The sequence below is a fragment of the Melanerpes formicivorus genome, unplaced genomic scaffold (assembly GCF_026170545.1).
Source record: "Melanerpes formicivorus ecotype bairdi unplaced genomic scaffold, bMelFor1.0.p_v2 SCAF_28, whole genome shotgun sequence".
Lineage (NCBI taxonomy): Eukaryota > Metazoa > Chordata > Aves > Piciformes > Picidae > Melanerpes > Melanerpes formicivorus.
Window position 1 is genome coordinate 5,947,495 of NW_027142380.1, and position 24,038 is coordinate 5,971,532.

Below are 24,038 nucleotides of genomic sequence, written 5' to 3' on the forward strand. Positions count from 1 at the left end.
ATGAGCACTTGCTTATTAACTAGAGGATGGCAGGAAACTCTAGTTTTTCAGTGCTATATGGATGTTGCACTGGAGCAGTGTCAGGTCCAGACTGGTTTCTAAGTGTGAGTGCAAGCTTGTCCAGCACCAGCAGAGAAGTTTTGCCCTGAAGCCTTTTCAGCCCTGCTAAGCCAGGGTATGTGCTCATTTACCTCACAAGCTCCATACCTTACCTCACAAGTTCCATACCTCACCTCACCTGACAGAGGTGGATATAGGACAGAAAACTGAGCTAGGGTGAGATACTCCCCTTTGACCCGTGGCAGCCTGAATTTGAGATCCTTGAGAATTCTATCAGAGGTGTGTGCTCATCTTGACTTTCAACGCAGAGGGGGAAGGTCACTGCTGCCCAGGCAGGCTGGGAAAGCCCTAGCTGGCTGCAGTCCTGTGAAGTAATTGCTTTTGTTAACAGGATTTTATTGTTATTAACCACATTAGGATGGTCACATGCTGGTATAGATAGCTTATGCTTGATTAAATAATCACCTGCTGCAATGATAAATGCAACTTTATCCCAATGAATCAAAAGCTGGGTTTGCCTTCCTGAAGGAAAAAAACCCAAACAAAAACACCAAAGGAGCCTCATATTGACATATGTTGGGTAATGTAGTTTGTTTCTTTGGATAAACCTTGATCTTGACAATCCCCAAGCTAATGGAAGCTCAATTGCTTTTCCTTCCCAAATTATTCTGTGCAGCAGCAGGACTTTTTCACCCCAAGAAAGCAACCTTAGCCAACATGTGAAAAGGTCATCTAAACTTCAAGATGCAGGCCATTATTTTTAATTCATGTGATCTGTCTGTTTCCTAGCACCTGAACAAGCCTTCCTGCAAATTACCTTCTTTTTGTGAATATAAACAGTTTATTAAAACTCCTGGATTAATTATTAAAATGAGCTTATAAATATTTGAGGAAGCAGAAGGCGCTCGTAATAAATGATCAGATTCTTCCTTCACTGAAAGGTAAATTACAAAATGATGAAGACTGACTTGTCCAACAAAGCCATTTCTGCTGCTGTCCTCACAAGGTCCAGGGTAAGATCATCATATCCAGGCAGCAGCAAAAAAAAAAAAAGTCAAAATCAGCACCTAAAGTGAAATAGCAGTGTTACTGTCTTGGAGTGGTTTTGCTAAATGTGAGGCACAATCAAGTATGGGACCACTTAATTGCCCATCTTCAGTGCCTTGTGGGAGGAGCCATGAGTTTCCAGCCTTGACTTTGAGATCAGAATTGTGGGGACTGAATTAATTGTGGGGACTGAGGGAGCTGGGGCTGCTTAGCCTAGAGAAGCAGAGGTTTAGGGGAGACCTTATTGCCATCTGCAGGTACCTGAAGGGAGGTTGTAGCCAGGTGGGAGTTGGTCTCTTCTCTCAGGCAACCAGCACTAGAACAAGAGGACACAGTCTCAAGGTGCACCAGGGGAGGTTTAGGCTGGCTGTTAGAAAAAAATTCTTCACAGAAAGAGAGATTGGCCATTGGAATGTGCTGCCCAGGGAAGGTGGTGGAGTCACCATCCCTGGAAGAGTTTAGGAAGAGACTGGATGAGGCACTTAGTGCCATGGTTTAATTGATTAGATGGTGTTGGGTGATAGGTTGGACTTGATGATCTCAAAGGTCTTTTCCAACCGGGCTAATTCTGTATTCTATTCTGTATTCTGTAATGAGCAGAAGAAGAGAGAGAAGTACTGAGGAGAAGCCTGAAGCAAGTGAAACAAGTCACTCACACAGATCGATTGATTGAATGAGAAGTCAGATACTCTTAAGTGGTGCTGGGAAGAATATCAATCCCACAACTCCGTGGTAGATCACCCTGGACAGTGCAAGGGGATTTCTTGTATGAGAGCACAGGCCAAAATTAAAGTTAAATAAAAAAGAGCAGCATTAGGGTGGCAGACACTTCTCTGGATGAACTTTTCTTGAAACTCTTTTCCAGATGAGAGGAAGTTTCAGCTTCAGAATTCTTAGGTTTGCAATGTTGGTTGGTAAGGTGTAGACTCACTTTGTAGACTTTCCTATCATTTGAGTCCTAGTCTCCATGCACGTGGTCATGTCTGGTTGTCCAGGACATTGCATATTAGAAATGGCATGTGCCAGTCAGGACAGAAGGATTTGGGTGATGGATAATTAGACTGATTAAATAGAAAGAGATGCCAAGTAATTATGATCTCTTCACCATGTGTTTCTTTCTTATGTATTCTGTGTTTAAGAAGCCTCTTGAGGTGGACATGTGAATTTCTTGAGGATATGGTAAAATCAGTTTGTGGTCAGGCAAGACAGGCCAGGAGATGTTCCTGGTGTGAACTTGTGATGGTTATTAAAACCAAAGCACTTGTAAAGATAGAGTCACTTCACGGATGAGCTCCACATATCCACCCTTTACAGTTTTCCCAAAGCTTGTCCACTCGCTTCTTTCCTCCATCCATCTTCTCTTCCATTGGTGATGACTGCTAGAGCAGATCAGAAATGTTGTTAAGCTGAGGACTGCAACTGCCCAGAGGTAGAGGATTCATCTGCCAATTATCTTTCCTATTTGATCTCCTTCCAATTGTCAAGTATTTGTGGAGGTGACTACTGAAGAAAGAAATCCCAGCTATTGCAGCCTTGTGCTGCTTTAAAGTGCTCCAAAAAAGATGAGCAGGGAGTATTACAGAATTTCACCCAAACCACCTTCCTGTTCAGTTGACTAGTAACTGTAGCAATTCTCAGTGCCTTTGTTTAGTTTATTCATCTTTGGAGGACTCCTGCTTGCATGTGTTTTGCAACTGGGGGAGCTGAGCATATTCTGCAGAGCATTTTACACCAATTCATGCTCCGGTTTGTAGAACTTGCACTGGGAGGGCACAAGCTCCATTTGCATTATTTTGTATGAGCATTAATGAGATCAAGTAGAACAAGGAAAGATGTTTGTGAAACAAACTCCCTTTTGTAGTGATAAAAATAGAGCTTACAGCTTCCTAGCAAAGAATCATCTGACCAGAGCGTGCACCAGATTCCTGGAGTACCTGGAGTCACAGTATCAGTATCACCACCAAGGCTGGAAGAGACCTCAAACATCATCGAGTCCAACAAGTCTAAGACTCACAGCTTCTTCCATCTGCTTATCGTTTCAAGAGCTCATCTTGTATAGGAAATAATGATCCTTGTATAAATTCAAGAGGTGCTGCAACATGTCCAGAGGAGGGCCAAAAGGATGATCAGAGGGCTAGAGCACCTCTGCTGTGAGGACAGACTGAAGGAGTTGGGGCTGTTCAGTCTGGAGAAGAGAAGGCTCCAAGGAGATCTAATTGTGGCCTTCCAGTATCTGAAGGGGGCCTACAAGAAAGCTGAGGTGGGACTTCTTAGGGTATCAATGATAGGACTAGGGGGAATAGAAAAAAAGTAGAAATGGGTAGATTCAGATTGGATGTTAGGAGGAAGCTCTTCCCCATGAGGGTGGTGAGACACTGGAACAGGTTGCTCAGGGAAGTGGTAGAAGCCTCATCCCTGGAGGTTTTTAAGGCCAAGCTGGATGTGGCTCTCAGCAACCTGATGTAGTGTGAGGTGTCCCTGCGCATGGCACGGGGGTTAGAACTGGATGATCCTTGAGGTCCCTTCCAACCCTAATGATTCTATGATTCTAAGGACAACAGAGTAGGGTCATCATATAAATTATTTGTCGCAAAGACTTACCTGGAATTGCAATCCAGGGACTCTTCCAAGGTAAAGAAAAAGAAGAGTGAAATCCACAGTAAACGGTAGTGCATTTTCATCTTTTAAAAGAATACAGCTCTGAGTTAAATTCAATAAAGTCAAAAAGGCGTGAGCTGAGCCAATACCAACACAGCCATGAAATTTCAAGTGCCCATTAACAGACTTCTCAGGCTGGTAAAATGTTCCAGTGTAAACAAGCATTATGAGCACTGAAGGAAAACATAATTTTAAAGGAAAGCCTCTCGGTTAAGGTCAGTTTAATACCCACTCAGGAATTTCACTGGTTTTAAGTCTTGCTGATAAGCTTTTATAATTGAGTTACTTCTCTTGTTCCATGCATATTGAAGCAATAATTAAGCTATGAAATGAGATACAAAGTATCATGTGCTCGATTCGTCAATTTTTCTCCTGCGGTCTCGCCGTTCTCGTTCCGATTGCACTGGCATTGTGGCGCTGAAATGTCTCCAAATCTATCATGTCAAGATTATGCATGATGTAATTTGTAACAGCAGCTAGGGATTTGTTTACCAAAAACAAATGTTCCTTTAATCTTTACAACAAAATTAGACTTGTCTTACATCACAGAACAGAGAGATTTGAATGAATACACCACTTCTAATAAATCAGTAATTACCTTGTGGAGTGGCAGTTGGCTCATTTAGCTCAACCTTTGAAAACTGCTTCCTCTGGACAGATTTTACACAGTGCCCTTCCAAGATAAATGTTGAGAGCTGGACTGTGGAGATTTAAGTGTGCTCTGTAGGTGTATTATTTATACCACAGCAATCCCCAATTCATGGAAGACAGTTTGGACCAGATGTCTTTTCACAGCAGAGCTAAATGCAAGTGAACAGAACTACCACCTCCTGAAGAAATGTGTAAGCTCTGCCTTTTGGTACCACTGTGTGGAAAGAGGCACACCATGTGCAAGTTCCATCATGAGGACAATGAAACCTGCTTTAGTTTATCATTCCAAATTGAACCATCCCTGCAATGAGAGCACAGGGCACTTGACTCTCAATTGCACTGTGAGTTTGGTGGTTGGTGAGGCTTTAAATAATCACAGAATCAACAAGGTTGGAAAAGACCTCAAAGATCATGAAATCCAACCTGTCACCCAAGAGCTTATGACTACTAAACCATGGCATAGAATAGAATAGAATAGAATAGACTACAATACAATACCATACGATACAATACGATACAATACGATACTATATAATACGATACAATACGATACAATACGATACAATACAATACGATACAATACAATACACCAGACCAGGTTGGAAGAGACCTTCCACATCCAATCCCCTTTTGAACACCGCCAGGGACGGTGCCTCCACCACCTCCCTAGGCAGCACATTCCAATGGCTAACAACTCTCTCAGTGAGGAACTTTCTTCTCACCTCAAGCCTAAACTTCCCCTGGTGCAGCTTGAGACTGTGTCCTCTTGTTCTAGTGCTGGCTTGCTGGGAGAAGAGACCAACCCTCTGGCTCCTGGCTACAGCCACCCTTCAGGTAGTTGTAGACAGCAATAAGTCTCCCCTGAGCCTCCTGTTCTCCAGGCTAAACAACCCCAGCTCCTTCAGCCTCTCCATGTAGGGCTTGTGCTCGCCAGAGCTTCGATCCGCATCACTTCACTCTGAAAATTCAGCAGCCACATGCCAACTGATGAAGGTTGTTGTTCTTCTGCATGTGTGTCCACTGGGTAACTGATTTGTGTGTATTTAATTAGTCTGCAGGACACAACAAGTCCAACATTTGAAGGGAAAGAGAGCATACTAAGAATGGATTTGGAAATATTAAGTCAAGCACAGATGAACTTAAGCTACTTGTAGAATGTTTTAATCAGCAGCCATGCACCACTTAGGCAATGTTATTGCTACTAGGTAGGAAAAAGACCTGTGATGATGGGTGTTCTGGACATAATTATGACCAAACCAGCTGATGCTTTGCACTAAGGAGACTGGGGAGAACAAGAAGGTCTCTCCAGAGCCACATCCTGCCACCATGACAACACCAGCAAACAGCTGCTCACACCTAACCCTTTTTTTGCATGATGGATAAGACCACACACAAGAGTTCTCCTGTAAAATTGCAAACCTGGGTCACTGAAGTGATGGCTCAGTTCTGTATTCACTCATGCACCTCAATGTGTTGCTGAATTTACCAATGCCACTTAACTCAACAAGAGTCTGGCACTGGGGGTGATATTCAGACTCTTCTGGGACATTATTCTTGTAACAAGATCAAAATTAAGGGATGTTCTGATCCAGGAATTTTGCAGCCCTGATTGTTATCCTTATTCCACTCTTTTTAAGGGAAGAACAGCAGATGGCTTCATGTACTTCACACCTCTTAGCAGTCTCATTCTCCACAAAAAAAAAAGTTATTTCTATCCAGATTTTAGGAGAAACTTCACCCATTTGCTGCTCACACTGAAATCTAAATGTTGTGCTTTGGGTTCTTTTCCCTCTACTCCTGTCCTCCACGCTTTTTTCTTCAGCAGGTACTTAACAGCCCTCACTATTACAAGAGGACACAGTCTCAAGCTGTGCCAGGGGAGGTTTAGGCTGGAGGTTAGGAAGAAATTCTACACAGAGAGAGTGATTGGCCATTGGAATGGGCTGCCCAAGGAGCCGGTGGAGACACCATCATTGGAGGTGTTTAGGAGGAGACTTGTTAAGGGTGCTTGATTGCATGGTTTAGTTGATTAGGTGGTGTTGGATGAGATGATCTTGAAAGTCTCTTCCAACCTGTTTTATTCTATTCTATTGAATTACAGAGAGACCCTGGAACCCCAGCCATGCATTTCAGCATTTTCTAAGCTTAGAGATCCAGCCTTAGGTCTTTAAAGCACAGAGAACTTAGTGTTTTGCACAGAGAAAAACAGTGACACCACACTACCTTGCACTTGGAAAAACTAACAAGCAAAACCCCCATTCTTCCCTGGAAAACCATCCACAAAGCTTAAAAAGGTGGTTTTCATTGATTACCAACACAATCACTTTATGTGTTATTGATTTCTGTAGATTCAAAGGAAGACTTTTCCTTGTTTAGTTATTTATTTACAGGAATCTTCTCTGTGGACTGGAAACGAGACAAATACTACACAATCTCTACCCAAGCAGTACACCACAATTTAATTTCACATCTGATAACTACCCAATATATTATGCATGCTTTGTTATGCCTTATAAATGCATTACAGTTATGTAATTTATTCACTTTCAGTCCTTTCCTAGAGTGCTTTGCTGCTAAGCTGTGTTTCTGGCACCTTATTCAGTCAAAATTCCTCAATAAACTTCCACCCTTCAGAGCTCATCTTGCAGCTTTCCCCTTCTACCTCGCTAACCCCAGCCCCCCCCCCCTCCACCCTGCAGCACAGGGGATTCACATCTGAGCAAACAGCAACTTTTATAGACACCAGATTTGGTCTAAAGCCTGCAAAGACTAAGGAGGCTTTTCCTGTTTCATCAGTAACTGTTGGATCAGACGCACTTCATTGGTTTCCAATGCAAAACCATGAAATAATTGTTCCTCCTGGGTGCTAATTTCCGTCATCACGAGGGACGAAGTCATAGCAATTATAGCTTTGGTTCAGCGCAGTCATTTCCCAGCAGTGCTGGTTGTGTAAGCAAACATGGCCACACCTGCATCAGGACCACAGCAGCTCACAATGTATGTTATATATAAGTGTGTATATATATACATATATATGTGTGTGTGTGTATGTATGTACACATATAACTTAGGGTTCTTGCAGCCACCAAAGGAATAGCATTTTGAGGCCACAGAATCACCAAGGTTGGAAGAGACCTCAAGGATCATCAAGTCCAACCTGTCACCACAGACCTCATGGCTAAACCATGGCACTAAGTGCCATGTCCAATCCCCTCTTGAACATCCTCAGGGATGGTGACTCCACCACCTCCCTGGACAGCCCGTTCCAATGGCTAACAACTCTCTCTGTGAAGAACTTTCTCCTCACCTCAAGTCTAAACTTCCCCTGGCACAGCTTGAGACTGTGTCCTCTTGTTCTGGTGCTGATTGTCTGGGAAAAGAGACCAACCCCCTCCTGGCTACAACCACCCTTCAGGTAGTTGTAGAGAGCAAGAAGGTCTCCCCTGAGCCTCCTCTTCTCCAGGCTAAACAACCCCAGCTCCCTCAGCCTCTCCTTGTAAGACTTGTGCTTGAGGTCTCTCCTCACTCTCATTGCCCTTCTCTGGACACGTTCAAGTGTCTCAATGTCCTTCTTAAACTGAGGGGCCCAGAACTGGACACAAACAAGTCCACCTGCAAACCTCTGTGTGCCTCCCCTGCTGTTATCTCATTGCATTTCAGCTCATTCATTCAATTTATTAATGAATTATTATTAATGAAAAATTGACATTGCATGGAGACATTTTTTCCTTCTTTGATGGCACACCAGCCCTCCACCTTGGTCTGAATGTTTGCAAGCATACATTCCTGTTGTCTTTCCAAAAATGTGTAATTATGCTGCAGTTTGTTGGTGTTTCATTAAATATATAACAAGAAGATTAAGCTTTCACCAGGCTTTCTAGAAGCAGTTCAAGTAGGATGTAAATAACACTGCTACACTGCACAAGTGTTTTATCAGCATGCTCTCAGCTCTCTTCTATGGTAAGGGATAGATTCAGTTCCTAACTTCATTAATAAATAGCAACAGTGTTTCTGCCTAATCTACAGATTAATTTTCCCCATACAAATTGTGAGGGCACCCTCAGTCACCTGCATTATTTTCAACTCCCTGTATGTAAGCATTTCATGTTTTCATTAGTCTCATTAGCACTCATTAGCATCAGCAGGTTGCTCTTGAATGACCCACAGTCTTTGCAGCAGGGTTATGTCAAACACCAATAAACTCACCCACTTAAAGCTATGAATAAAGACAGGTGGCTTGGTGCTTGCTTTAAATGTATGTTGCTGTGCATGAATTCAGGAATTTCCAATTAAAAAATTAAAGCTGTGTCCTAGCCCCCTGCAATGTCATAGAATGGAATAGAATTAACCAGGTTGGAAGAGACCTTTGAGATCATCGAGTCCAACCTATCAGCCAACACTATCTAATCAACTAAACCATGGCACCAAGCACCCCATCCAGTCCCTTCCTAAACACCTCCAGTGATGGTGACTCCACCACCTTCCCTGGGCAGCACATTCCAATGGCAAATCACTCTTTCTGTGAAGAACTTCTTCCTAATATCCAGCCCAAACCTCCCCTGGTGCAGCCTGAGACTGTGTCCTCTTGTTCTGGTGCTGGTTGTCTGGGAGAAGAGACCAACCGCCGCCTGGCTACAACCTCCCTTCAGGTAGTTGTAGACAGCAATAAGGTCTGCCCTGAACCTCCTCTTCTCCAGGCTAAGCAACCCCAGCGCCATCAGGCTACCCCATGCACTTCTGGGGAGGCAAGTTTGTCATACATGATCTATTTTATCATTTCATGTCCTTTTTGTTTGCCACAGGTACTTGCAACAGGCTGTTTTGTGGAGGCTTGCTCTGCCTATCATTGTAGAAATCATGTTTCCAGATAGATCATGCAGTGCAATTCAGGTGTAATATCAACCATGATCCATAACTGTCACGTCTGAGCTCAGTGGAATGTGGAGTAATTAAAAAAAAGCCAATGACACCTTTTGAGTGCAGTGCTAGTGACAGAGAACAGGGGTTGAGAGCCAGCTGCCAAGCACAATTTGGTTGATCCAACCTGCTGACCTCTTTTGGGACTGCTACAGCCCATTGGCCTTCCAACCTGAAAGCTTCTGATGGCTTCATTTTTTTTATTACTTTAAAATCTAAGACTTTGAATAGATCTTACAAGTTGAACTGCAGGGCCCAGGAAAAAATTTGTTTGGTTTTCATTGGCCTGTATTCGCTCTGGCTGAGGTTGTAAACAGGCAGAGGTTGGTCTCTTCTCCCAGGCAGCCAGCACCAGAACAAGAGGACACAGTCTCAGGCTGCACCAGGGGAAGTTCAGGCTGGAGGTCAGGAGGAAGTTTTACACAGAGAGAGTGATTGCCCATTGGAATGGACTGCCCAGGGAGGTGGTGGAGTTGCCGTCACTGGAGGTGTTCAGGAGGAGACTTGACAGGGTGCTTGGTGCCATGGGTTAGTTGATTAGGCGGTGTTGGATGATAGGCTGGACGCGATGATCTTGAAGGTCTCTTCCAACCTGGTTTATTCTATTCTATTCTATCTCAGAGATCTACCTGACTTGAAAGGTAGTTATCCAAATTCTACAGTTCTCCTTAAAAATCTGTGGATGATTTTATCTGTGTAGGTAGCTGAGAAAACAGTTTTTTACCTCTGGACAGCTGTATACACTTTATAAGTACTCAGAGGACTGGAGTACTGTCATTTTTAATGCACTCATGGAAGTGAAGATGCACATTCACTCACCATGAAGGTGCCACCCATGAGAAATCATAGTCCTGCTTCAGTTATGGATGCCCTACAGCCATATGCCTCAGCAACATTTGTTTCCAAAGGTGCAAAGAGAGGGACATGGAAAAATGACAGTGCTGCAGCATTTGACCTTCCCAGGCTGAGCAGCATTGAGAGCTAGAAATTCCTTTGCAAGATCTAAGCTGTTTTCTGTGAAATCTGCTCTCTAACAGACCGTCTCTGCTCAGCTGAAAATCAGGCACGTGCTTAAAACCCTTCTGCCAGCACACAGGCTTAATTGAATTTTAATCATAGATCCAATGAGGCTGGAATAGACCTCAGAGATCATCAAGTCCAGCCTATGACCTAACACCACCACACTGACTGGACCATATACATAAATAATGTTGTTATTTAGTGTCACAGTAGCTGGGAAATTCAGGCTGAGTCCAAGCCACCATTCACAGAATCATAGAATCAATAAGATTGGAAAAGACCTCAGAGATCAAGTCCAACCCATTACCTAACACCTCATGACTAACTAAACCATAGGTAATTCTAATTGTACAAATACAGAAAGAAGTTCAGTCCCTAACAGCTGGAATGCAGTGGTGAAGCCCAACAGGACAGCAAAGACATAGGGTCACAGACAAGGAACCAATCAAAAATAGCCCATCCTCTAAAATAACCCCAAATGGAAAACAGGGACAGCAAGAGGATGATTTACCTGTAGCAGTATATAAAAATCTGAAGCAGAGCTGGGATTAACCACGCCTTGGGAGTTTCTGATTCTCAAGCCATTAGCCAGCACCATCTCTCTTAATCACGTTGTTGTGAGAGGAGTCCACAACATGCTTGTGTCATTGTTTTAAATTTACCTAACAGGGTGCCAGCTGTTAGAAGATGGCAGTGTAAGTTATTTTTCACTGGTGAGTCTTCTCATTGCTGTTGATGTAGCACCCTTTTTGCTAGCTTATGCAGATCTTCAATGGAAATTGTTAATGAATTCTTGCTGTCTAATCTGCCCTTTCAGAGGTTATGGGTGTATTTTCACAGAATTGACCAGGCTGGAAAAGACCTCAGAGATCATCAAGTCCAAGCTATTACTTAATACTTAACACCTCATGGCAACTAAACCATGGCTCCAAGTGCCACATCCAATCCCTTTTTTGAATATCTTCATGGATGGGGACTCCACCACCTCCCTGGGCAGCACATTTTAGTGGCCAATTATGCTTTCTGTGAAGAACTTTCTCCTCACCTTGAGGCTAAACCTCCCCTGGCACAGCCTGAGACTGTGTCCTCTTGTTCTGGTGCTGGGTGCCTGGGAGAAGAGACTGACCTCCACCTGTCTACAACCTCCTTTCAGGTAGTTGTAGAGAGCAAGAAGGTCTCCCCTGAGTCTCCAGGCTAAACAACCCCAGCTCTCTCAGCCTCTCCTCATAGGGCTTGTAATCAAGACCTCTCCCCAGCCTTTTTGCCTGGCTGCTCTCCAGCTACTCTGTCCCCAGCCTGTAGTGCTGCATGGGGTTGATGTGGCCAAAGTGCAGAACCCAGCACTTGGACTTGTTAAATGCCATCATGTTGGACTCTGCCCATCTGTCCAGCCTGTCAAGGCCCCTCTGCAGCCTACAGGGCTGTTCAGACACATATTACACTGGTTAGAAAAATCTGGCTGCTAAATACATTGCAAGGAAAATTGCAAGAACTCTGACTAGAAAATAAAGAGACAAGCTCTTCAATTCTTTCTAAAGCTTCTGCCAGTGAATTAATAACACATTGTTCAAAACCTGGAGAATATTACAATGATCAGGAAGGGAAAAAAAATAATATTAAAATCTCTTTTTAATGTTTACTACAATTAAAAATTATTAAATTAACCCAGGAAGATTGGGTCTGAGACAGTTAGGAGAGATGAGAGCTCGCTTGCCAGAATGATTGCAATGTGCTTGTATCTTAAACTGGAGAAATGTCAGTTTTCCCACAGTTATGAGAGGTGCATTATCAAAGGCTGCAAAGTATTACACTGTGTGAGCATTAGATTGATGCTTCTAAAATTGAGTAAGGCTGAATTAAAGCAGATATTTTGATGGACTCCCTGTAGGAAACAGCCTGTATTTCTCCTAGACAGCATTATTCAACCTCAAATCTTCTGTTTCATATTTGTATTCTTTAACTTATCCAACTGCTGCTTTACAACTCCCAGAGCAAATGGTATCTCAGTCTGTTTAGAATCATAGAATCAATAAGGTTGGAAAAGACCTCAAAGATCATCAAGTCCAACCTGTCACCCAAGACCTCATGGCTACTAAACCATGGCACCAAGCGCCACATCCAATCCCTTCTTGAACACCTCCAGCGACAGTGACTCCACCACCTCCCAGCTCAGCCCATTTGTGAAATACATAACCCTTTGCATGACACTGTCTTCAGCCTGAGTTTCCTCATCCTCCTAGAATGTGTGTTCCAACCCCTGCAATTCATTCCACACCCCGTGACATGCCAATAAAGAGAAGCTACACATCTCATTCAATTCTCTGAGATTTTGTTTTATAAGCAATAGGAGATAACAGGGTTACAGAGTCTCATGTTCTAGTTTATATCAGGGCATTAAAATAAAAAACCAAACCCCAAAGCAAAGCAACAAACAAAATTACCTGACAAATTGTACCTATCTCTGTGCTATTGCCATTGCCAAGTCTCCATCAGTGCAAGAGTCTCTCATGGGGAGTTTGAACTTTCCTTTAATCTAATCCATTTAGAAAATGACTAACAATTTATTGAATGAAGTGGAGAAAATGGATATCTTTTCATTAAACTGACAGAGTCTTGTTCACTGCTGGCATCTGTGAAATGTGTCCTCTATTTAAATTTTATTTATATCAATCTTCTCCGGTGGAAAGTGGATTAAAATGGAACGCTTTATAGTTAACAGTGAAAACTTTCCCTTCCTACCACAAGTGTCACACTGGTTTTGAAAGAGCTCAGTTTCTTGTTCCTTGGAGTAACATGATCCTGATGAGCAGGAGGAGGCACAATCTAATATCTCTATTCCTTTGTATTCTGTTTCTATATAAACAAAATATGTACACTTTATCACAGGCAAAAAAATAAGAGGCCTAGCTGCTGTGGCTTTATGACTGCAAATGCAGAAGCAATCCCAGACCATTTTAATATATGACATGGTCCCTTGAAACTGTTGAAAAATGCATGATGATACTTTGCTCTCTTTTCATATTTCAGGGTCTTCCATAAACATGAATTAAAGTTTTCTATTACTCTGTGAGTATTATCATATTGTTACATTGTTAAGTGTGTCTTTCATACTTATTGTCATATATAGCTTGGCACGTTGCTAAAGCAATTGCCCAGGTACAAATCTGGAAAGGTTAAAGGAGAATTCTCATAGAATCATTCTGGTGGGAAAAGACCTCTAAGACTGAGTCCAAGCGTTAATCTAGCACCACCAAAGTGCCCCAAAGTGCCATGTTGGCATGTTTCTTGAACACCTCCAGGGACAGTAACTCCACCACCTCCCTGGGCAGCCTGTTCCAATACCTGACCACACTTTCAGTAAAGAAACTTTTCCTAATATCTGATCTAAATCTTCCCTGGCACAGTCTGAGGCTGTTTCTTCTCATTCTGTCACTCAGTACTAGGGAGAAGAGATGAGAACCCACCTCACTACAACCTCCAGTCATAGAGAGCAGTAAGGTGGACCCTCAGCCTTTTCTTCTCCAGACTAAACAATCCCAGGTCCCTCAACTTCTCTTGATAAGACTTGTTTTCCAAACCCTTCACCAGCTTTGTTGCCTGTCTCTGGCCATGCCTCAGCATCTCAATATCCTTCACATAGTGAGAGGCCCAAAACTGAACCGGGTTTTCGAAGTGTGGCCTCACCAGTGCTGGAGTACAGGGACATAATCTGCAAAAAAAAAGAACATCTTTGCATTTTTTATGCACACTGGAGCAGCAAAAAACAACACAAGCAAGTGCCTGCAGGTCTCAGGGCTGTGGTTGCACATTTCCTCCCAGACCACCCTCTGCCCTAATCACCTGTAAGAGGGCAGTTAGTCACTTCTTTGAGCAACTCAGTAGGTTCAGTTTAATGCAAGAACTTGAAGACTGGGAAATGTGAAACATAACAAGTTGGGGGGTTTCAAGAAATAAGGAAAATTTAGTCAAAGGGATCATGTAGTACGCATGGGTCAAGAGGCAGATGGATTGGTTAGTGTTTCCCTGCTGATTTCATCTCAGTTTAGGTGTAGATATTTGGAGGTGTTCAGTGCATTTTTGCCATCCCATAGTAGAATAATTTGCTGCTGCAATCAACAGGAAAGAAAGCATCCCTATCCAGCTCTCTCCTTGCATCAAACATTTGTGCTCCAGATGATGCACAGGAACAAACCAAACAAGTTATCACTACCTTTATGGAACCTGAAAAGGTTCCTATGAGCTTTGGAGGCTGATTTCAGTCTAAGTTGGAAGTTCCCTGCAGCCACCTAAGGCTTTGGTCATTATGTTGGGGGAAAAAAAAACGTGTTGTAAAATGCCATGGAATTATGTAAACACTAGCAAATAGAAGTCACTCTCTTCTCTTTCCCTGTATTCAATCTGATCCCCAGATATCTTCTCTGTAGTTTGTTTCTCTGGTTGGTGCACGTGATTGATGCCCTTTCAACCAAATGCTTTTTGAGTCTGTTAATCCATGCAGACTAAACATATCAAAAGTGAAATATTTTGATTACCATTTTTTTCTGTAGCTTTGCAGGCAAAGATTTAAAAGAACAGTAGGAATTGGACTGGGAAAAAAAAATAAGAGTTTGATGAAGAAAGTTGCTTTTCTCCCCAGCTCCAGTAGTTACATGCTTAGAATTTGATATTCATATAATAGATACATTTTCTTGTAAGGAACTTGGATATCACAGAATCACCAAGGTTGGAAGAGACCTCAGAGATCATCAAGTCCAACCTGTCACCACAGACCTCATGACTAAACCATGGCACCAAGTGCCACATCCAATCCCCTCTTGAACACCTCCAGGGATGGTGACTCCACCACCTCCCTGAGCAGCACATTCCAATGGCTAACGACTCTCTCAGTGAACAATTTTCTCCTCACCTCCAGCCTAAACTTCCCCTGGTGCAGCTTGAGACTGTGTCCTCTTGTTCTGGTGCTGGTTGTCTGGGAGAAGAGTCCAACCCCCTCCTGGCTACAACCACCCTTCAGGTAGTTTTAGACAGCAATAAGGTCTCCCCTGAGCCTCCTCTTCTCCAGGCTAAACAATCCCAGCTCCCTCAATCTCTCCTCATAGGGCTTGTGCTCAAGGCCTCTTCCCAGCCTCACTGCCCTTCTCTGGACACGTTCAAGAGGCTCAGTGTCCTTCTTAAATCGAGAACTGGATACAGTACTCAAGGTGTGGCCTAACTAGTGCTGAGTACAGGGCAAAATGACTTCCCTGCTCCTGCTGGCCCTGAGCAAGAGCTGGGAAACAAAAGGGAAAAAAGCCAAAACAACCCTAAATACAACAAAAGCAGGACTAGCCAAGGCTCTTTACATCATCATATTTTTCTTTCCCCATGCTTGAAGGTATCTGTCTCGGTCAAATCAGCCTTGCATGAATCTCCATGCTTTATGTATTCTCCAGACAGTGAGAACACCACAATGAAAACCACTCCAAAATGTTGCATGCATGATGTGAACACTCACAGCCTGGGATGGCTGGTGACTAGTGGGAGTCTGTACTTCTCATCCAAAATTAGCTGTTCAGGCCACCAAGAATCTCAGGTTCCTCAGGATCTGGGAGTTCTTGAATTCAAACTGCCCCAAGGAAAAGCATCTTAACTTTGACAATTCTCTTTCTCACACCACTGCTTCCCGCACGTTTCAGAATGACATAACCTAAACGTACAGAAGCTGCATTGTATTGCCTGGGGAAGCTATTCCATCCCCTCCCCATGCAGATGTACCTAGCCTCAAATGCAGCAAACTGTGATTTATTTAAAAGGGTATTTTTCCCTGCGTCTTTGAACAGGGCTGGAGGTGTAAAACTCTGAAATCGAGTAGACCTCAAAGGATCTGCAGAGCCCAAGAAGGAGAACTAGTCGTAAACATTAAAAGGCTCTTAAGAGAAGAGAAAGCCTGTAAAACACAGGATTCAAAGGAAATAATTTTCATTGGGCTCTGAACACCCCTGCCACAGCATGGTGCTGAGGATGAGACTATAGAAAGCTTTGTAGTGCTTCAGACTTACAAAGGATTTTGCCTGCTTACATATTAGAGACAAATAGCAGCTTTTCATCTGCAATTGTGCTTGGTTTCCCCCAAACCTAGTCTCCAGCCCAGCTACAGGTGAGGGTACTCGCTGGTGAGCCCTTGGGTGGCCTACCTTGTGATTGTTACTGTAGTGTGATCACTAATATATAAATACACACTAAAACCTGCACATCAACCAGTTGACATTAAGGTTCAGCACTGACTTTGCATATGATTATTTTTCAAGGTCAATATCCACATACTTGGGCTGTATTTAACAGCATCAATAAGCAGATAGTTAGATCATTTTAATTGCTATGACCAGCATTGCTTCTCTGTGCTGCCTCTCAGTCTGTATTCATCTCACATCTCTCTTTTGTGTTGTCAACTCTGTTGGCCAGGGTATTCAGTTTTGCGGGTTTTAGTACCCAGCACCACAGGATCCTTCTTCAGGCTTACTTAATGCTACAGCACTGCTACTACTAAATAATTATGATCATCACTTTTGATTCCGTTTCACAGGATGCTTGTCACTTATTTTAAGGATGCTCTGCTCTCATGATTGCTGTGAAGGCCAGTATTTAACAGGATGTGGTTTTTCAGTTTGCCCACTGCACAATATATTATCAGAGTGCAGATTCAGTCCTCGTGTGCCTTTTCATGCATAGCAAGAAGAGATATCTCCTTTCTCCACTGTTAGCAGCATTAATGATACCCTTCTGAAAATGATGTGTGAATAACATCACTAAACTGCCTTGCAAGCACAGGTGTAAAGGGGATTTTGTGTGTTGTACATATGGAGAAATTATACATTATATGATAAAAATGGAGTATAAGCTGTGAGAAGAAATAGGAGAAACAATAAAGAGCCAGATGATCACCATAGGGCCCTTCTGAACCAAACTATTCTATTCTATTCTATTCTATTCTATTCTATTCTATTCTATTCTATTCTATTCTATTCTATTCTATCCCATCCCATCCCATCCCATCCCATCCCATCCCATCCCATCCCATCCCCACTTGCTCCCATTTACTTAACTCTTCTTCCATACCATAGGAGATTTCAAACCCAAGGTGTTTCTCTCTGTGTTTCAAAAAAACTCAGCAGGTGAAAACCATATCCCTGTTGGGACAATTATTCAGCAAGTCCACTGGTATATTCCCATGCCAAGTGAAGGCCTGTTTTAGAGATATTAACTTGGACTGCTGAGTTGCAGTTGATTCCCATTAGAATTAATTAGCCAGCTCAGAAATATTACTCTCCGTTCTGGTTTATTTTATAGTGAGCTCTCCAGCATGGGCCACCAAAGATCTTGGCCACAGGCCACTCAGATCAACCAGATACTCCAACAAGTGGCAGGGGTTTGTTTGTCCAGCTTATGTGAAGAACAAAGACCTCACCTTTCCACAGGAAATCTTAACTGCACTTTAAATTAAACAAAGACTAAATTTAATGGCTGGGTGCTTGACCTTCCTTACAGGAGTTCCCACTCTACATTGACCATTTTTACTTCCCAGAGTTTACTGCCAGCATTACCTAAAAACCAGATTCCTTCACAGACACGTGACACACTTTGTGTTCATTTACCAGTCCAAATTACTTTTCTCTGTTACAGTCTTACCCAAAGAACCTGGTATTTGGCTTGGTTTGGGTGTGAGCATGTGTACCTAAGCCTCCCATTTGTCAACACTCAGTTTTACACACCTACAAGCTTGCATCTGTGAGCGTGGTATTTGTTAGTCTGCAGCAAAGGAAGCTGGATCAGAAAGTCAGGGGAGCATTAAGGAGAAGCAGCAATTATGTGAGGCTACCAGAAGAATTCAAAGTGACAGGGTTGGCCGTGTCGGCAGCGGTTCATTTTTCACAGACCATAGTGGAAAACAAAATGCTAAATGCGAACAGTCATGTGAAAAGGCATTTTTCCTTTCAGAGCTAGGTCAAAAGGGGAACCATTCTTAGTAAATTAGGATTGGAGCAATGAAGTCAGCTCCTTGGGTGAGACTACAGCAGGTCTGCTAAGATACCGTGGTGGGTATAACTCTGTGTAGTTAAAGCTGATGACACATAACTTTGAAGCCTTGGTCACCTGGCACCCACACTTCTAACTCAGCAGCAAGAATGCAGTTCAAGCATTACTGAAAATACCAGAGTCTCTGATGTCCCTTGCTGAGTCTCTCTCTTCTACAGTTTCCTGCTCTTTGTGCCACAAGGAGCTCCCTCTTCCATGGTGAAATAGAATTGTGGTACACACTTTGTAGTCCAGGAGTGTCTGTGGGTTTGATGCATTATTTTTCTGTGTGGGTTGGTCATATTGTTAGAGATTAGGGAAAAGGGACCTGTGGCTTCATCTTTCTAACTGTGAATTAAGGGAATGGGCAGCAGCAGCTGCTGCAGATACGGCTTTGGGTGTTTTCTTAGGATTAGGGGGGAGCATAAACAGATTACAAGTAGAGAAAAATAAATCAAGATTTTCATTATGAACTGAAAGGTCATTAAATCAATGTTTGCACAATGGGGCATCTTCCAGAGCTGAATGGCATGATACAAAAGGTAGTCTGCTGCTTCAAAGGTATTTTATAGGCTTGAAACAGCTGTGTAAGGTGACATGAATGGGTTAAGCACCTCTTTGCACTGCTTTGGCAGTCAGGCTTCATGAGTGTAACCATATTAACTCTTGCCAGGGAAAAGAAACCACAGGCAGAGCCACTCAAGCACCAGCTAGTCACAGTTTGCAAGGTTGGCTAGAGTTTATCAAACTCCCCAGACAAAAAATGTCATTAAGATGCAGTTAAGGTTATAGACAGATACCAATTCCCAGGCAAGAAACTTCATTAAGGTACAGTCAAGGTTGTAAACACATGTGCCAATTAAATTCAAACAACAAGATCCAGACACTGTCATTATTTACAACACTAAATATTTGGAAACTAAAATGTATTGCTAGAGATAATGTGGTTTCCACAAAATTCATAACCATGTTTCAACAAACTGAACTGCTGCTGCTGGTCCCTATCACCTCACCTTCTGTTTCTAGTTGTGATGATCCCTGCCATGGGTACTGTGAAAGCTAAAAGTCTACATTAGCGTAAAATGTGGAAGAAAAACAAAACAACAACTGTAGGTACTGAAAGCAAAGAAGATGCTGCTAATCCTGAAGTCTAGAACCTGAGCCACAAGCCCTGAAGACCTGGAGAATATTTTGAGGACAATTACTTGCCTTGTCATGTGTCCATAAAGATCAGACTGGCTCCTGAAGAGGGGCTGTTAGGGTGGACAGCCCTTTGGTCTGAAGCAGTTTTGCTGCCATCACAGCATTCCCCACAGTCACAGCAGGATGGTAGACTGGATCTCAGGTGCAAGGAAGGTCTGGAAAGCAGTCTGAGAGAACACAGGATGCAAATCAAGTAATTAAATGTGGAATCTTTGCAACTGAATTTCAAGTGAAGCATTTAGAAGGGACACTCTGCCTCTTAAATGCAGTGTTAGAGCTAGTGATATTATTCCATCAGATTCTTCATTGTAACACAGTTGTGAACATTGTCTTTTCTCTTTTAGCTTCAATAGTGATTGGGAAATGGTGGTGTGAGATGGAGCCCTGCCTAGAAGGAGAGGAATGTAAGACGTTGCCTGATAATTCTGGATGGATGTGTGCGACCGGCAATAAAATCAAGACCACCAGAGTAAGTCATCTTTCTGTCTATACCCAGGAGGTCTTAATAGGAGAGTGAGTCACTAATGATTGCTCTACCATATCTCTTCCATTGTCATGCCTGCTGTAAAAGTTGTCAAGATCACTGCATAACTCCCCAGCCACCAAACACTGCTGGCCATAATTTAGTGAAAATTTCGATGGACTCAGGCAGGTCACCTGGGTCCAGGTTTCCTAACCAGCAGGCTAGGGCTGCTGAATCACCAGGTGTCGTAGTTTGGGCTGGGTGCCCTTCTGCTACAGGGGTGCTTCCTGTGTCCAGAAGTCCAGCCCAGTGGGTGGACACAGGAAATTAGGTTATTTCCTACCATGATCCCTTGCACCACTATAAGTTTCGCGGCGGGGTCTGGCACTTCCTCTTTTCTTCCTCCTCCGTCAGTTGGTAACATGGGGGAGAGATCTCCTGGCCTTGGGCCTTGCTAGGCCCAAGGCCACGGGGGGATGGGCAGTCTCAGATCTGGCCAGCTGAGACTAGCCTAGCAATGGGAGGGGGAAGAGGGAGCCCTGGGGGTCTCGGGTGTACCCCCAGGTAGGGATGGGTTTCTCTGGGTCTGTTTTGGGTTCTTTTTCTCTCGTCACTGTATCTCTAGTTCTCTGCACGCACTCACTGTTCTATTTAAACTTTCCATCACCTTTGCAATCCGTTTGTCTGAGTCGTTATTTCTGCGCGTGGTGGGGAGGGGGGGGCTTGCCCCAACCCATTACATTTTGGCGCACCAACGTGGGGCTGGCTGTTGTGCCCACTCTGCAGATCGATTGCAAAGGATGGAGAGCTTAAATTCAGTTCTGGGCGTCGGTTTGGGTTTGGCAGTTGGGGGCTCAAGTGATGTTGCCGGGGCGACCGTGTAAGTTCTTGCGGATTGTGGTGGGATGACTGGTGCGCTGCCGGTGGCGCGGACCCTCTGCTATTTCAGGCAGGGGTGGTTCTCGACCATCGGCATCGGGGTACCGCTTGAGAACGCGGAACCTGCCCCTCCTCCGCGGCGGGAAGCGAAGTGGGGGAGGGGCAGCGGCGAGCAGATCAGAGTCAGGTCCGTTCTCGCTGCGGGGATAGAGCCAGCCGCTGCGAGCGGGCGAGCCAGCTCCCGAAGCCCCGGGGGGCCGACGGGGACTCCAGCTGGAAAGCCGTTTTCAAGGGCTCTGAGAACGCGCGCATGGTTTTCGCTGGAGAAGCCGTTTGAGTGTCCGAGGGGTGGAGGTGATTTTGATTCTGCGCCGCGGCGGCAGAGGTGGGCGGAGCCCTGCTGCGGGCGAGCGGCGGTGGCGGACCCGGCCGTACGCTCAGGCTGCGGCGGGCCCGGCCCTAGTCTCTTCCCCGACTTTTTCGGACGAGTTCCGAAACTGGCGCCGAGCACCTGGCTCCACCTCCCTTCTTCTCAGTGAGCTGTGGTGCAGCCCCTCCCTTTCTGGTGGTGGTGGGGGGTGTGTGCAGCCGGATGCTGTCTTGCCTTGGTACGGGTACGCCTAGTGGGGGGGCGGTGTACCTCGGACAAGCATCCGTGTGGTTGGACCGCAGTTGGAAGCGGTTGGTTGCGGCACCCTGGATGGATTGAAAAAGGCAGTCGTGGGTTGGATTGTTTCGACTGGCCTGCCCCAGGGGTGGAGAATATGCCGCCGAGTGACCATGGGTGAAAAGTAGAGGCTTGGCTGAGAAGTCGTGAGGCTGTTCCAGGTGACCAGGATGCCCAACGGATCCATGGAGAACTTGCACCGCAGGAGAATGAGTTCTGCATCGCCGGGAGGTTCCATTGGATGAAGGAAGAAGAACTGGAATGGACAGACACTTGAGCATGACTGAGAGACTGAGTGGACGCCCAGATGAAGACACGGACTTCGCCGAACATGTCATCAGTTTTCTGATTTGATGATGTGTTTGGGTGCAGGCATCATGGTTTGAAATAAAGGGGTGGCTCCTGTCGTAGTTTGGGCTGGGTGCCCTTCTGCTACAGGGGTGCTTCCTGTGTCCAGAAGTCCAGCCCAGTGGGTGGACACAGGAAATTAGGTTATTTCCTACCATGATCCCTTGCACCACTATAAGTTTCGCGGCGGGGTCTGGCACTTCCTCTTTTCTTCCTCCTCCGTCAGTTGGTAACATGGGGGAGAGATCTCCTGGCCTTGGGCCTTGCTAGGCCCAAGGCCACGGGGGGATGGGCAGTCTCAGATCTGGCCAGCTGAGACTAGCCTAGCAATGGGAGGGGGAAGAGGGAGCCCTGGGGGTCTCGGGTGTACCCCCAGGTAGGGATGGGTTTCTCTGGGTCTGTTTTGGGTTCTTTTTCTCTCGTCACTGTATCTCTAGTTCTCTGCACGCACTCACTGTTCTATTTAAACTTTCCATCACCTTTGCAATCCGTTTGTCTGAGTCGTTATTTCTGCGCGTGGTGGGGAGGGGGGGGCTTGCCCCAACCCATTACACCAGGTCACTTTCTTACAGTCTTTATTACCTCATTAAAAAATCCACTACCCATCACTGTGTCCCATACTTGTGGCTAAAAGGAAGGATATTAAATCAAAGGGATTTTCTGGATCCATCCATTCAGTGGCCATTCCAGGCTAGACCTGTGTTAACAGCTATACATATGCTTTGCAGCATGAAACAGTGCTGAGGACTCAACTCACTACCTGCACTTCAAGTCTTCACAGCAGCTTTAGCCCCATGCTCCCATTAGTGATATACTCTTGAGATGCTGAAGATTCAGATAGCACAGGCCAAGAGGTCATGACACCATTCTCAATGCCTTGCTAAGGAGATCATAGAATCAACCAGGTTGGAAAAGACTTCAGAGATCTTCAAGTCCAAACTAACACCTCCTGACAGCAAAACCATGGCTTCACGTGCCATGTCTGATCCTTTTCTGAACACTCCAGTGTGGCTCCACCACCTCCCTGGGCAGCACATTCCAGCGCCAAACAACTCTTTCTGTGAAGAACTTTCTCCTCACCTTCAGCCTAAACCTCCCCTGGTGCAGCTTGAGACTGTGTCCTCTTGTTCTTTTGCTGGTTGCCCGGGAGAAGAGACCAATCCCCACCTGTCTACAAGCTCCCTTCAGGTAGTTGTAGAGAGCAAGAAGGTCACCCCTGAGCCTCCTCTTCTCCAGGCTAAACAATCCCAGCTCTCTCAGCCTCTCCTCATAGGGCTTGTGCTTGAGGCCTCTCCCCAGCCTCCTTGCCCTTCTCTGGACACGTTTGAGTATCTCAATGTCCTTCTTAAACTACAGAGATATGACTCCAATGGGAGAGAGTGAGAATGAGCTGGGTAATCTTCTACTTCTATGAGGTTGCCTATGGAACAAAAAAAAGAGGGAGGAAAAATAGTGGTTTTCAAAAATAGGTTTTAGCTTTCCTTTGTATTGTGCAAAGGTTGTTTCACAACCTGTCACTTAAAACTGCCACCTATGCCTGTATTCAACAATTCTAATTAAATTATTCTCATGCCACAATTGATTTCTTTCCCCAAGAACATCACATATGTTTATAAATGAATAAATTTTGTCTTTTGTTTGTTTGGTTTTTTTTTCAGTGAAGTGGAAAATAACTTTTGAAACCTGCTAAATGCAAAAAGCCTCATTATAAAATAAAATCAATATTATTTTTGTTTTCTCCTTGTTCATCAAGTTTTCTACATCCTCATACCCACCTGTGAAATCACAGGACTGTGAAATTTAGTGTTATGATTTCCTGACTTCTTTTTGTTTTCCCCTACTATCCTGACTCTAGTAATTTTTCATGTCTTCTAAGCCTTTTGTTGAAGGAGGATGTTTCACCCTAACTGAATCCCATGACATCTGATTTTGGCTGATTTTTTTCCTTTCCCTCTGTATAATATACCCCAGGGTGGATGATTTGTATTGCAACCTTAGTTTGTTGAACACTGCCTTCTGGCATGGCTAATCTCACCACCATGGTAAATTGCTAGGATACCTACTAATTTAAGA

At 44.3% G+C, this 24,038-nt stretch overlaps 1 protein-coding gene across 2 annotated transcripts in view; it reads left to right on the top strand.

Moving 5' to 3' along the window:
* Positions 1–24,038, top strand: part of TAFA1 (TAFA chemokine like family member 1) — a 280,600-nt gene that overhangs the window by 252,126 nt on the left and 4,436 nt on the right. For both annotated transcript variants that reach the window (XM_068154321.1, XM_068154322.1), the window contains exon 4: positions 19,953–20,077. In XM_068154321.1, the coding sequence (XP_068010422.1) occupies positions 19,953–20,077 (125 nt within the window). The remainder of the gene's footprint in view (positions 1–19,952; positions 20,078–24,038) is intronic.